Source organism: Schistocerca piceifrons, chromosome X (assembly GCF_021461385.2).
Source record: "Schistocerca piceifrons isolate TAMUIC-IGC-003096 chromosome X, iqSchPice1.1, whole genome shotgun sequence".
NCBI lineage: Eukaryota > Metazoa > Arthropoda > Insecta > Orthoptera > Acrididae > Schistocerca > Schistocerca piceifrons.
The window spans coordinates 481483672-481498482 of record NC_060149.1 but is presented as its reverse complement, the minus strand read 5'-3'; the positions used below and the strand labels follow the sequence as shown (position 1 = coordinate 481498482).

The following is a 14811-nucleotide window of genomic DNA, read 5'->3' as shown; positions in this document are numbered from 1 at the left end:
AAGATCTTTCCTTGTCCTTAAGGAAGTACTAACATCTTCTCCAGTCCTAGCATTGTATGATGAGAATGCTGAGACAACTTCACACTGACCTTAGCAGTTATGCAATAGATGCAGTTTTAGTGCATATTCAGGAAGGTGCTCAAAAAGTGCCAGCATACTGTGAGTCTGATATACTCAGCAACCAATAGAGTGTGCCTTGCAGTTGTTTGGGCCAATATCAAGTTCCAGCTGCATTTAATTGGCAAATCATTCACCATTTTGATGGACCACCATCCTCTATGTAGTCTGACTAGCCTGAAGGACTCATCATGTCGACTCGCAAGATGGGACCTGAGGCTTCAGAAGTACATCACAATGGGATATACAAGTGGGCATAAACACAAGGAACCTGACTGCCTTTCAAGGAACACAGCATAAGGGATGGAACCTGTCACTGCTACATTGTGTGATATTGCTGCTGAACAGAGGGAAGAGTCAGCATTGCTGAAAACTATAGCAGCTTTGGAGGAGGAGGAACCAACCAAAGAAGAATTCCTATTCATTAATTGAGCATTGTATAGAGGGAGCTGTGATCCAGTATGCTATCCTGAAGTTCGTCAACGATACTGTATCTGGTCACCTAGGATTTGTGAAGATATAGACGGAATCAGATGCAGGTATCATTACTGGCCCAGATATCTACCAATCCATTAGACCCTCATATGCAGACTTGGTAATTCTGAATGTGACTGTCCTGTTTGCATCTGATCCTGAGGTCTATACTAGGAATTTGATCTTGCCCAATTCTTCTTTAGCTGGTGTTGCCCAGACTGCAGAATCACATGAGCTTGCGGTTGCAGTAAGGGACTTTTTTTGACAGTTGGCAGGTTGCACAGTTAGGTGTGCATGGTAAACAGCCCCCGATGCCCCGAGGGGTTCCCGAGGCAGCGTGAGTCGTGAGTCACCATGTGTTGATGCCACTGATTCCGTTGCATTGATGTGTGTACATTGCCTGCCTTTGACTATGTTGACCTCAGGTGGTTTGTGTCATCGCATCGTCCTAATTCCCACCCATGGTGTTTTTTCGGTTCTTGGCGGCACTCTGCTACTGCTTATTGGGCGAGCCAGTGGTCATGCCCTGATTCTCATTTGCTGCATGTTCAATGAGATTTTCCACCCATGAAAGCCATGTGTGTGTTATGCCATCAGGTAAGCCATTTGGCAAGTGTTTGTCAGTCAGTGAGCCACCAGTCAGTCTGGTGACCCTTTGTTTTCACTGGACTTCGGAGATGTCTGTGATGCCACTCACATGTCACCTCAGTGTGTTTTGCTGATATTGGTAATAGATGGGCAACCATCCAAATTTCAAATAAAAACGGGAGCAAAGTCAACCTCGTTGATTTAGACACATACAGGCTCTTGGGCTTCGACATCAAGTTGTCTTAAAGTAAACAGTATATTCCTTTGAGGGGGTTGTTGCCGTCTCTGCACATAATATGGTAGTGGTCAGTTCACTGTTGGCACAGTGTGTTTTTAGGTTAAACAGTTTCTCTGTTTTTGGTTTCCACATGGTTGAAGTACATTTAGTGTCTCAATTAGTCCCTTTTCAAGATTTTGATTCCTTACTGCAGTCGTACAGACCGCTGCTTTGAGAATGCATTGGGCCGGGCAGAAAATTTCAAGGCACACATTTCTCTCAGCGAAACCTAAATTTTGTCACCCTCTCCAGACTTCCTTCTCCATGGATGAGGAGGGAAAATCCAAGTTGCAGTGTTGGAAGGATGAAAGCATTGTTTCTCCTATTTTGTCGAGTCAGTGGGCCACCCGTTTGGTGGCAATTCAAAAGCCTTACAGTGCAGTGTGCCCTTGTGGTGACTTTAAACAGATGGTTAATGTGAAATATGTCTTGGATTCATACCCCATTCTGCAGCCGGAGTTGTTGTTGAAGTTGTCAGGGACAAGTACTTTTTGTGCATTGACTTGGGCAATGCATACCGGCAGTTGCCTTTGGATGCATCTCCTTTTGGCTTTACTAGTTTAATCGCTTGGTTTTTGGAATCTCATCTGTGCCAGGAACTTATCAATGATATTTGGAGCAGTTGATTCAGGACATTCTCTGTTGTGTAAACTACCTTGATGACATTTGGATTGTGTTTTCTACGTGAGAGGGGCATTTACAAAACCTACAGTTAGTTTTCCAACATCTTCTGGAAAATGGCCTTTTTTGCAAGCTGGAAAAGTGCAGTTTTTGCTCCCCAAAAATGTGTTTCTTGAAACATGCACTTAGCAAAGGTGGCCTTGTCCATACATATCAAAGCCATCATAAAACTGCCGGCACCCAAGAACCTGAAGGAGCTCCAGTCTTTTTTGCATATTACGCTAAGTTCATCTCCCACCCTGTGTACTTCTGCCATCCTCTTAACCGGCTTTACCAAAAAGTCATTAAGTTTGTCTGGTCTGCGAGTTGTCAGTGGGCTTTAGAGTCCCTCGAGCAGTGTTTGTGTTGCTCCCTGTGTGGCTTCTTTTATGCTAGGGAAGCCTTTAACCCTGGCCTTTGACACATCCGAGTATGGCATTGGTGAGGTTCTGTCTCATTGGATCCCCAAATGGCACCAAAAACCGAGCATAATTATTCACAGGTGTAAAACAAGGTGCTGGCCATTATTTTTGGAATTAAGAAGTTGTACTTTTTCTTGTATAGGGCAAAGTTTGTTCTCATCTGCGACCACAAACATCTGGTTCCCTTATTTGGCTCTTGTTCCAAACTCCGAGATATGACTGGCCGCCAATTGCAGTGCTGGTCCCTTTTTTTTCACCGCCAATTGCAGTGCTGGTCCCTTTTTTTTCACCGCCAATTGCAGTGCTGGTCCCTCTTTTTTCACCGCCAATTGCAGTGCTGGTCCCTTTTTTTTCACCGCCAATTGCAGTGCTGGTCCCTTTTTTTTCACCGCCAATTGCAGTGCTGGTCCCTTTTTTTTTCACCGCCAATTGCAGTGCTGGTCCCTTTTTTTTTCACCGTCAATTGCAGTGCTGGTCCCTTTTTTTCTTCACCGCCAATTGCAGTGCTGGTCCCTTTTTTTTTCACCGCCAATTGCAGTGCTGGTCCCTTTTTTTTCACCGCCAATTGCAGTGCTGGTCCCTTTTTTTCAGTAATTATTGCTATCGCATTAGTTACAACTCCACTGCCCAGCATGCAAATGTTGGTGTGCTATCGCTACTGCCAGTGGGGCTCAATCCGGAATTCAGCAAGAGGCTCTCATGTTCATGTTGAACGATAGCTTGCAGTAAACCTTGTTGAATTTTCTGCTGACTCTGCAAAAGATTGCAGTGTCCACAGCCACCAACCTGTTTTTCCAGAAAATCATTACAATCATTACACTCTCTCTCTCTCTCTCTCTCTCTCTCTCTCTCTCTCTCTCTCTCTCTGTCTGTCTGTCTGTCTGTCTGTCTTCCATGATCAACTCACTGTTATTTAGGGTGTCATCTTGCTTGCCATGGAGGTTGGGTGGTGCCCCCCCCCCCCCCCCCCCCCCCCCCCCCCCCCCGCGCCACCACCACCAGTCCCCAATGCTGCATGTGTTGCACTGGGGTATGACTCATGTGAAGGCATTGGCACAACATCAAGTCTGTTGATCAGCAGTCTATCATGACATCAAACATCTGTTGAGAACTTATGGGTCCTACATTTTTGAGCAGCAGGGGGTTGTTGGTGGTCGATGCCTTGTCAAATTTACTGTATGTAGCCAAGTGTTCCTCCATTTCATTGACTGCCACTGTTTGTGTATTGTCAATCGTTTTTGCCATCAAGGGAACCTCCAAGGACCCTCATGTCAAATAACAGTTGGGAGTTTGTGTCGCAATAGTTTGAAGACTTTTGTGTTTTCAACAGTAAAAACCATTTGACTACTGCCCCATTTCACATGACTTCTTACTCAGAGGTAGAGCACTTCACGCATTTGTGCATATGTTCTGAATCAAATGAAGTAGTCCATAACTGCCTCTCCCATGATGATGTGTTGTTGAGTTTTCTGGCTATGTATTAGGCGATACCAGTTATCAGATGCCAGAATCTCCTGCATTTATTGCAGCCTGAGTTGCATGTTCTGGCACCACCCTGAGATTGCTCTTTGGGTTGGTCTTTTGACTGGTACCATGGGTGGCTGCTGCATGCTATGACTGCAAAGGTCGGCAATTATTGCTGATTTATGGGGGTCAGGAGCAGCTGACCCATCTTGCAAATCAGTTGTAACTGCAACCTGTTGGGTTGTCACTGCCAGTCTTCTTCAGCCTGACAACAGGGTTGGTCGCAACATTGTTCCAGGTGTGGGCTCCTACTTACAGCAGTGTGCTTCCCCATTGCTGATTGCTGCCCCAGTCTCACCCTCTGCCACCCTCCCTTCACGTGCGGCTTCGTGCCCCAAGCGGAACTAGCATTCCTGGAAGAAAGGATATTGCAGATGCATGGCTTAACCACAGCCTGGGGGATGTTTCCAGAATGGTTTGCAGGAGAGCTTCTGTGAAGTTTGGAAGCTGGGAGACAAGGTACTGGCAGAACTGAAGCCGTGAGAATGGGTCGTGAGTCGTGCTTGGGTAGTAGCGCAGTGGTAGAGCACTTGCCCACAAAAGGCAAAGGTCCCGAGTTAAGAGTCTCGGCCCGGCAGACAGTTTTAATCTGCCAGGAAGTTTCAGGATTTTACTGGTCAGTCTGCTGTCCAGGTATCCTGTGCTCTCTCTGGTTTTGCACCTGAAGTCATGACCCAAAGCTGGACATTTCCAGTGCTACATAGCCTTTTCACTGTGGAGGGACTCATACTGTCAGTGGACATTACAGTGGAGGCAGATGAGCTGGCATGGTTACTGCAGCAGAATGGTGTGGGCAACTGTCCTGGAGGGGTACATCTGACATTTGGTATGGGTAGACCCACCGATGGAATGTTTACGTGCCGGCAACGTGACAGTAAGCTGGATGAGGCAGTTCTGACTCTGGACCTTACCTTGTACTTTCTGCCATGCATTGTTGCTAAGAGTTTGGTCATCAGCTGCCTATGTCAGTTGTGTTTTATGTTTATTCGTGTGCTCGTCTCTACATGGACTTTCTGTTTCCCCGTAGACTGAATCATACAGTGAATTTTCGTTTCCTCTTTTGGGGTTCATTTCCCCAGTTGTAGAGCAGCCATCGGCTGGTTCAGTACCTTGTGCCAACAGTGTTGTTTAATAACATTGTCATTCCTGGGCAGATACTAAAGTTCCAACATTGAGAAAGTTACTTACACATACAGTGATAATGTGCACAATTCATTAGATGTTAAACTGCAGACTGCTGGTACACTGAAGTGCCAAATAAACTGGTATAGGCATCTGTGTTCAAATACAAAAATATGCAAACAGGCAGAATATGACTCTGCAATCGGCAATGCCTATGTAAGACAAGAAGTGTCAGATGCAGTTGTTAGATTAGTTACTGCTGCTACAATGGCAGATTATCAAGATTTAAGAGAGTTTGAATGTAGTGTTATAGTTAGCGCACAAGTGATGGGACTCAGCATTTCCAAGGTGTGATGAAGTGAGGGTTTTCCCATAAGAGTGTACTGTGAATATCAGGAATCCGGTAAAACATCAAATCTCCAACATTGCTGCAGCTGGAAAAAGATCCTGCAGAACGGGGCCAACGAGGACTGAAGAGAATCATTCACCATGACAGAAGTGCAACCCTTTAGAAAATTGCTGCAGATATCATTGCTGGGCCAACAACAAGTGTCAGCGTGTGAACCACTCAATGAAACATCATCAATATGGGCTTTCGTAGCCGAAGGCCCGCTTGTGTACCCTTGATGACTGCATGACCCAGAGCTTTATGCCTCGTCTGGACCTGTCAACACTGACATTGGACTGTTGATGACTGGAAACATGTTGCCTGGTTGGACAAGTCTAATTTCTAATTGTATCAAGCGAATGGCCTTGTACGAGTATGGAGACAACCTCATGAATCCATGGACCCTGCATGTCAGCATGGGAGTGTTCAAGCTGGTGGAGGCTCTGTAATGGTGTGGGGTGTGTGCAGTTGGAGTGATATGGGACCCCCTGATATGTCTAGACACAACTTTGACAGGTGACACATACATAAGCATCCTGTTAGATCACCTGCATCCATTCATGTGCATTGTGCATTCCGATGGACTTGAGCAATTCCAGCAGGGCAGTGCAACACCCCACACGTCCAAAATTGCTACAGAGTGGTTCCGGGAACACCATTCTGAGTTTGTACACTTCAGCTGGCCACCAAACTCCCCAGACATGAACATTATTGGGCATATCTGGGATGCCTTGCAGCGTGCTGTTCAGAAGAAATCTCCACCCCCTTGTACTCTTATGGAGTTATGGACAGCCCTGCAGGATTCATAGTGTCAGTTCCCTCCAGTACTACTTCAGACATTAGTCGAGTCTATACCATGTTGTGTTGTGGCACTTCCGCATGCTCGCGGGGGCCCTACATGATACTGGGGAGATTTACCAGTTTCTTTGGCTCTTCAGTGTATATTATGTGATCCATCAAAGGCTTTTCACTGCCAAAATCACTATATCCTTTTGAGTAAATTAGAGTAGTGTTGTTGTGACATTCGCCTGCTTTATTTCTTCATTTGTTGTCCTTGGTGTAGACGTACTGTGTTGTGATACTGGCTGAAAAATGGAGGATGAAGTTCAACACTGACTGCTTAAATGATTTAGCCAACAGGTGCAAATTTGCATTTCACAATTGTTTACTTTCACTGTTCACAACCCCCCTCCCCCCATTATACACATTTAAGATGGACAATGCACTATTGTTTAACTTTCAATAAGCCTCATTAATAGCTTGCAGGTGAACACCCACATACTGCCACAATAGTTTACTATTGAACATCTATGAGCAGTAAAAACCTAACCACACAGTTATTGAAGAATAGCAGTCTGGATAATGTCAGACATGGATGATATTTCCCCTTTACTTTCATTCCTGAATGTCATTCAGGATAATTTTTTAGGCTAACTCATTAAGCCAAGATAAATCTTTCAAAGTGCGAAAGCATTATATATATTCTCGGCATAGAACTAAACTTTTTCATTGTCATCACAGTGAGTGAAATATGTACTTCACAAGTATCAAATGACTTGAATGGCATCATGCAGCTAGTTAGGGAACAAATTATCACACCATTGTTGGGTGTAGCAAAGTGCTCTTTCAGGGACAGACCTTTTTTGGAAAAATTTAATGGTTGGGATGGTGAGACAGTGTAGAAAAAATGGAACAAGGATGACTGTTAAACTGCAGACCAGTTTCACTGATATCAAGCTTATCAAAAATCTCAGAAATGCTTATGTATAGTGGATTAGTTGTTTATTTGTTTAAGCCCTACCTTCTCATTGGCCACAGCACAGTTTCAGAAAGGTTAAAGGTAATGAACAGTATGTATCCGCAGTTGTGTTTGATAATATATTATACAGTCATAGAGAAGAAATGGTTTTATCCCCAAAGTTCATGGATATTTCCAAAGTATTTGACAGCATTGCTCATGAAATACTGTTACAAACACTGGAAAACTGTCATTTGTGGGAAAACATGATAGGGAATACCTAAACAACAAGAAATGCTCTGTGTCAATATGGAACACGTGCCAGTCAGAAACGAAATCAATCAAATGAAGTACAGTGCAAGGTTTGGTAAAGGTGCCATTATTATTTGATCCGTTTATAAGTGATACTGTTACGGAAGAGAGAGAGAAAAATGTTTGGTGCTGATGATATGACAATACTAAATGGAGATATAAATGTGCAATACACAGGGCAGTTGTAATTAAACTTTTGCTACTTGAGAAAGCCCCTATGGAAGATGTGTATTGTAGAACAGGGAAACTTTGTGAAAACATTTGTAAGGACATGCAGAAGAGAAATGATGAAAAAAACCATTGGAAGTAATGCATTCTAACTTCCATGTGTTACAAACATTTCTCAATGTGATGACCACCTGCATCCACAGCAGCGTGGAACAACACTTGAGATACAATTTTGCAATTGTTCACAATGCTTTTTGAACAGTGGAGGATGGAATGTTCAGCTTTTGTGACACAGCTTGTGCACTGCATGAAGGTCACACATTGTATCCAGCATTCTTGGCCATGGCAGCAACAACTACTTCAACAATTTGTGGCGCAGTTGGCCATTGGTCTGTCCCAGGAGCAGTTCCCAAATCGCCAGTTAATTTGAACATCCGAATCATGTTCTTCAACCCAAGTGCCGAAAAAGCGACACTCTGTATTCTGTTAATGCGTCGATACTCAAGAGGAGCAGCAGAACTATCGCAGATATTTTGATTTTTTTTTTTTAAAAAAAGCTTTGCTCTTAAAGTCCTGCTCACGTTGTCCAGACCCATTTTGACTACTGCATCTATAATGCAAACTGTTAATTGTGTTAAAACCCCACATTGCCATACCAGTACAGGTGCCTAATGGTAAATCATGATGCTAACACTGCAAATCCTGCAGCACACAGTCTGAACATGATTCCTTTGAAGCTGGGTACCCATACAGTAAATAATTTCCTGTCTACACTGGCTCAAGTAGTGAAAGTTTGATTATAACCACACTGTATGTAATTCTGCAAACATCGTGGCATAATAGAGAATAAGCTGATTATAAAAATGGAGTACACTATGTAAACAGTGCTCAGAAACAAAGAAAAGTCCCACCATACAAAAATAAAGCTTGATGGAACAAAGTTGAAGAAGGCATTACTGTGACTATTGGCATGAAATGGAAACAGCGTATTAACACAATATGTTTAAAAACTCGGTACTGTCATGCCCACTATGAAGTGGCTGTTGCAATATACAGACAGCTTGCATGTACAGTATGCCACAGAAACTGAATCGTACCTGCAGTGTGGAACAGCAGTATGAGAAAATTCAAACACAGGAAACAAACTGCATTCAACTTGGGAAACAAATGGGGACAGTTTAAGGAAAAAGCAATTTGAAACATGAATAAACTGCTTCAAAAGTATAGCAATTTTAACCTAATCGTATAAAAATAGTTAACAATAAAAGCAACACAATACTCTGAGGAAAAACCAATTCAGACAATCCTACTACCAATCTTTTGAATGGAAAAATAACCCTTGGTACTCAGGTATAATGTTAATAAAAAGTCTGCCAAAAAACATACAGGATGCTGAATAAGGCAGTAACTTTCCAAAGAAGTTAAAGAAATATTACAGTGTTAACGATAAATAAATAACTTACATCTGTAAATAATGCTGTGTGTAATCATTAATTTTATAAAGCTTAAGCAAAATGGTTGTTGTTTGAGAAATATTTGTTACTAAGTGTTTTAATGTTTTTTTTATGGCCTACAAGGTGTTCAGAAATTCCTGTTACAAACTTCTAGGACTCGTAGAAGGGAGTGAGTAATCATGAATAGAATGTATCGTTCTATGATGCTTTCAGTTCAAATGTTTAACTTGTCCACTTCTGCTTGAGGAATTGAATTAGGCTTGATGCAGTGGCCAGAACTGGTGACAACACATCTTCCTCTGTCTCTACAGGAGACTTGTAGCAGGGCACACATTAAGTAATATCAGGTGACCGTCTGACGTAATTCACATCATCCTGTGTAATCTATTGCGTACCAGCAGACAAGTACGCATTACACATCTGAGATGAAACCATCGTAGGACGGAAACGGTACATTTTCAGACATGGGTTTCTATTCAAAATATTACATACTCACTCTCCTCTACAAGTTGTTGAAGTTTGTAATGAGAATCTCTGAACACCCTGCATATGATGCACACAATCACTGTACACAGTGTAATACTACATCATCAGTGTCTAAGTGTTACAAAAATAATTTTAGTTCTCTGGACCCGAGGCTAACATGTGTCAGTCTCTGGGAACCGTATCACATTTATCAAATACCTTTACCTTTTTTATTTCGCAAAGTCGTTTTCCTTATTATCTTTGATTTGCCTTCATTCAAGCTCATTTTCATTGTATTATGTTTTTCTGCCCCATTACACACTGTCTTTTGCCATATATAAAATATGTGGAGCATGGTATTACACTACTTCAGATACTGAAATTTTTTTCAAGAACAGTGGAGTTTGTTGCAAACTGTGCTTCTTGATGTAATTGTTGCAAGACTTCTTTACATTACAGTCGAGACTATGACAAATTTCTTCTCACACATTTGTGCATCTGACATAGCAGTCAATCTGCAGTCACACCCATGTAGTTATTGTCTAATGTTAATTTTTTTTGTTCAAGGTCACATCACATGAAGACTTTTTTAAAACAGAAGATTTGTTTTTTGCTTACGGATTGGAGAGACCGAGTAAGAGAGATTTTGAGTTAGATTATGAAGGTAACTAAGAGTTAAAATTTTGTTGAATCATTTTCATTGTAAATTTAGTTTCCTGTGTTTTATTCTGTGTACTTTGTTTACATTTTTATTGTGAATTAGGCACATTGTACCATTCCAGAAAGTGTGAAATGTAGCGTCACAGGTGCAAACACTTAATGCATTGAAATGTTACTGATGATGAAATGAAAGCCTTCAAATGAAATAATTTGTTATTCTCACTCTGTAAGCTCCATCTAAAGTTTTAAAGTGCTACTTATGGAGAAAAATCTGGAATTTTTTATCTTAAATGTTAAAAAGAAGTAATACATTTCAATACTGCGTATTTGTTAAAGAAAAGTAAATATTAGTGTTGCAGTAGCAGGTAGCCCAATTACTTATGCTAAGGTGTCATAATAATTTGTTATTAACAGCAACAGTTTCTTTATAATAGTGAGACTGGGAATCTCGTGGCTAGCACCACAGTGATACGAGTTTGTCTGCTAATTATTGTCTTTGAGGAGGAAGATTGTTCAGGTAACTGAAACAAAATTTCATTCAGAATCATTATGAGCAAATTGTGTGACAAATACAGCCTAAGCAGTTGGGAAAATAGACCACTCAAAATGATAACATCTTTGATTTCTGGACAAATGCCATAATGTGGTACACTGGGTAAAACACTGAACTTAGAATGAAGAAAAGCTGGTTTCAACTCTCCCACACACCCCTCCCCTCCAATTGGTTTTACATTTTATGTGATTTTGTAAATGATCCTTTTAACAAAACCATGGGTGATTTTGTAACCCATTCTTACATCTCTTATAATGAAGTCCAATCAGGTAGCCAGTTTCTTACACCTGGGCAATGAATTGTTTGGCATTTAAGTCATCAACAAGCATGATACCTACTTGCAAGATCTTAATTTTGCTACTCAAGGTAGCTGCAGTGTAATTTATTTTGCCAGGCTTGTGTTTGACTGTGTAATCATATTGAGACAGTCAGGCATTCACTGAGCTCGAAGACCCACTGAACAGGTCTGTTGCTGAGATTGTTTAAGCTTAATAGTCACTATAAAGGAGCATAATTCATCGACTCTGTCACAGTCTCGGCTGCAGATTTCTAGACCGGCATTATTGCTTGGGCATTTGTAGGACTCCCCTTGATAGGTCAGGGGTGCACAACCAATGGAAGCAGCTACTCAGGTAGCAGAGTATTTGGGGAGCGCACATGAGGTTTTTTTAAGGCTATGTGGTAGTTTGAAGTACTGTGATGAACACTCACCAAACAGTACGCAGCAAGGGAAGTCTGACAGCGTTCAGAGTAAAGATACTTTGACTGTCAAAATTGTATCAGTAAATTGTCAAAGTATTTGTAACAAAGTTCGTGAATTTACTGTCCTCCAGGAAAATTCTTGCACTCAAACTGTTATCGGGATCAAGAACTGGCCGAAACCCGAAGGAGGAAGTTCAGAGATAATTTAGCGAGTTGTGGAAGATATATTGGAAAGACAGATTAGAGGCCATAGTAAGAGGAATGTTTATTGCACTTGACAAAAATATTGTCTCTATTGTGGCCAAAGTTGAGTGTGTAGCAGGTCTAGGTAAAACATGCTGTGACAGTTCCAGAGTCATTCAAAGTGTAAGTCAGTAAACACCCTGATTATGCAGTAATAGTTACACACACACACACACACACACACACACACACACACACACACACACGTCAAATGCTTTTGAGTTCAGTTTTCTGAAAACTGTCTTGAGCAGCTACTTTGGCAGCCCACACACAATGGAAATATCTTAGTCCTTGTAGCTACAAATAGGCTGGACCTCATTGACAATTTCAGTATAGAAACAGGGATTAGCGATCATGCTGTTGTCATAGCAACTATGGTTACAAAAGTTAATAAATGAGTTTAGAGTGCTAGGAGAGTGTTTCTGCTAGAAAGGGCAGATAAGCAGTTGTTAGGATCTCACTTAGACAGTGAATTAACATCACTTAGTTCCAGTAAGATGGAGGTAGAGAAAGTATGTTCAAATTTTAATCAAATTTTAAGCAAATTGTGAGCTGTGATCTGGAGAATTACCTGTCTGGTAAGTGGATTAAAGACAGGAAAGACCCACCACGGTTTAATAATGAGTTCAGAAAATGCTCAGGAAGCAGAGGTTGTATCCCTCTTGATTCAAAAGAGAATGCACAAATGACAAGCAAAGGTTAGCACCAAGTTTGGATGGAATAAAAGTTCGGTTTTTCAAAGATTACTCAACAGCATTGGCCCCTTACCCAGCTTGCATTTATTGCAAATCGTTCGCCCAGCACAAAGCCCCAAGCGACTGGAAAAAAGCACGGGTGACCCCGGCATATAAGAAGGGCAAAAGACAAAAATCCCTAACGTCGATTTGTTGCAGAACCCTTAAACACATTCTTAGTTCGAATATAATAAATTTTCTTGACACCGAGAAGCTTATGTCCGCAAATCAGCATGGTTTTAGAAAGCATCACCCATGCAAAACTCAGCTTGTCCTTTTCTCACGTGATACACTGGAAACTATGGATCAAGGGCAACAGGCAGATAATACATTTTTAGATTTCCAGGAAGTGTTTGACACAGTGCTCCACTGCAGGCTACCAAAGAGGGTTTGAGCATACAGAATAGATTCACAGATATGCGAGTGGCTCTAAGTTATATAACCCAGTACGTTGTCCTTGGACGGCAAATCTTCATCAGAGACAAGGGTATCCACATCAGGAGTGCTGCAGGGAAGTGTGATAGGACTGCTATTATTCTCTGTATAAAAAATGATGTGGCAGACTGGGTGGGCAGCAATTTGTGGTTGTTTGCTGGTGATGCTGTGGTCTACGGGTAAGATGTTGAAGTTGAGTGACTGTAGGCCGATACAAGATGACTTACACAAAATTTCTAGTTGGTGTGTCGAATTGCAGCTAGCTCTAAATTTAGAAAAATGTAAGTTAATGCGGATGCATAGGGAAAGTAAATCCATAATGTTCAGATGCAGCATTAGTAGTGTCCTGCATGACACAGTCACATTGTTTAAATATCTGGGTTAACTTAGCAAAGCAATATGAAATGGAATGAGCATGTGAGGATTGTGGTAGGGAAGGCAAATGGTCTACTTATTTTCATTGGGAGAATTCTAAGAAAGAGTGGTTCACCTGTAAAGGATACTAGTGACCTATTCTTGAGTATTGCTCAAATGTTTGGGATCCGTACCAGTTCAGAGTAAAGGAAGACATTGATGCAGTTCAGAGGCGGGTTGCTAGATTTGTTACCAGTAGGTTTGAACAACATGCAAGTATTGAGGTGATGCTTTGGGAACTTAAATGGGAATCCCTGGAGGGAAGGCGACATTCTGTTCAAGGAACACTACTGAGAAAATGTAGAGAACTGGCATTTGAAGCTGACTGCAGAACAATTTGTCTGCTGCCAACATGGCCTACATTGCACGTAAGGAACATGGAGATAAGACATGAGAAATTAAGGCTCATACAGAGGCATATAGCCATTCATTTTTCTCTTGCTCTGTTTGCGAGTGGAACAAGAAAGGAAATGACTAGTAGTGCTGTGGGGTACCATCTGCCATGCGCCCTATGGTGGCTTGCGGAGTATCTATGTAGACCCAGATGGAAATGTAGACTGGTAGTTACCATTAACTGTAGTTCATATAGGTTGCACCAGAAGTCATGAAAACCAAAAATAAGTGACGGAAGTTCCTTTTCTTGTGGTGCTTTAGTTTTGCTCAACTTGATTCAGCTGATGGATTTCCCTTCGATTGTCACCCATGGAGAGCGAAATAAAATGACAGGATGACAGTTGATTTGTTCATTTAACTTCTTTGTTCTGGCTCTCATCTGTAGTACATCTGGAACAACTTGGTGGAGCCACCCAGTGCCTCTCAGGCAAACCAGTAGACATCTGGCATTGCTGACAGCACAAAGAGTGAGGCTTAGCATGGTGTCACTCAAATGTCGCTTTCAGTGGGCTTGTGACTCAAGGCAGGCTGCCCTGTCCCAGGGTCAAACAGTGAACCCCATACTGCATTTCAGGATGTTTCTCCAGTGTCACAGGCTCGTGGAATAGGTTGTGATACTGAGACAAGAATAATTTAGTACCTGAATGGTTGAGTACTTATACGCTCCAGACTATGTTCATCTTGGGCTTAAGCCACTTACTCTAAACACTTCAGTGGTGGCAGTATCGGCTGTTGCTACACCATGCCCAGCTAGCTGTGCTGTGCAATGCCTGTCGGCCGTGTTTTGCTTCGCAATGCGTAACACACTCTCACCTGCCTGCAGCAGACTCTGTTGGAACTTACTTTTGTTATGGGGTATTTTTTAACTGAATACAGTCGATACGCTACATTACCCTCCTTTTTATGAAGATCTCATCCCAAGGATGTACCAAACTAGATTATCCTTTACACTAGAGTTCCTGGCAACC

General features: G+C 41.9%; 1 protein-coding gene across 1 annotated transcript in view; it reads left to right on the top strand.

Moving 5' to 3' along the window:
* LOC124722073 (serine/threonine-protein kinase GL21140) overlaps positions 1–14811 on the top strand; it is a 212200-nt gene that overhangs the window by 33493 nt on the left and 163896 nt on the right. The window contains exon 3 of the mRNA XM_047247271.1: positions 10277–10373. Within this exon, the coding sequence (XP_047103227.1) occupies positions 10277–10373 (97 nt within the window). The remainder of the gene's footprint in view (positions 1–10276; positions 10374–14811) is intronic.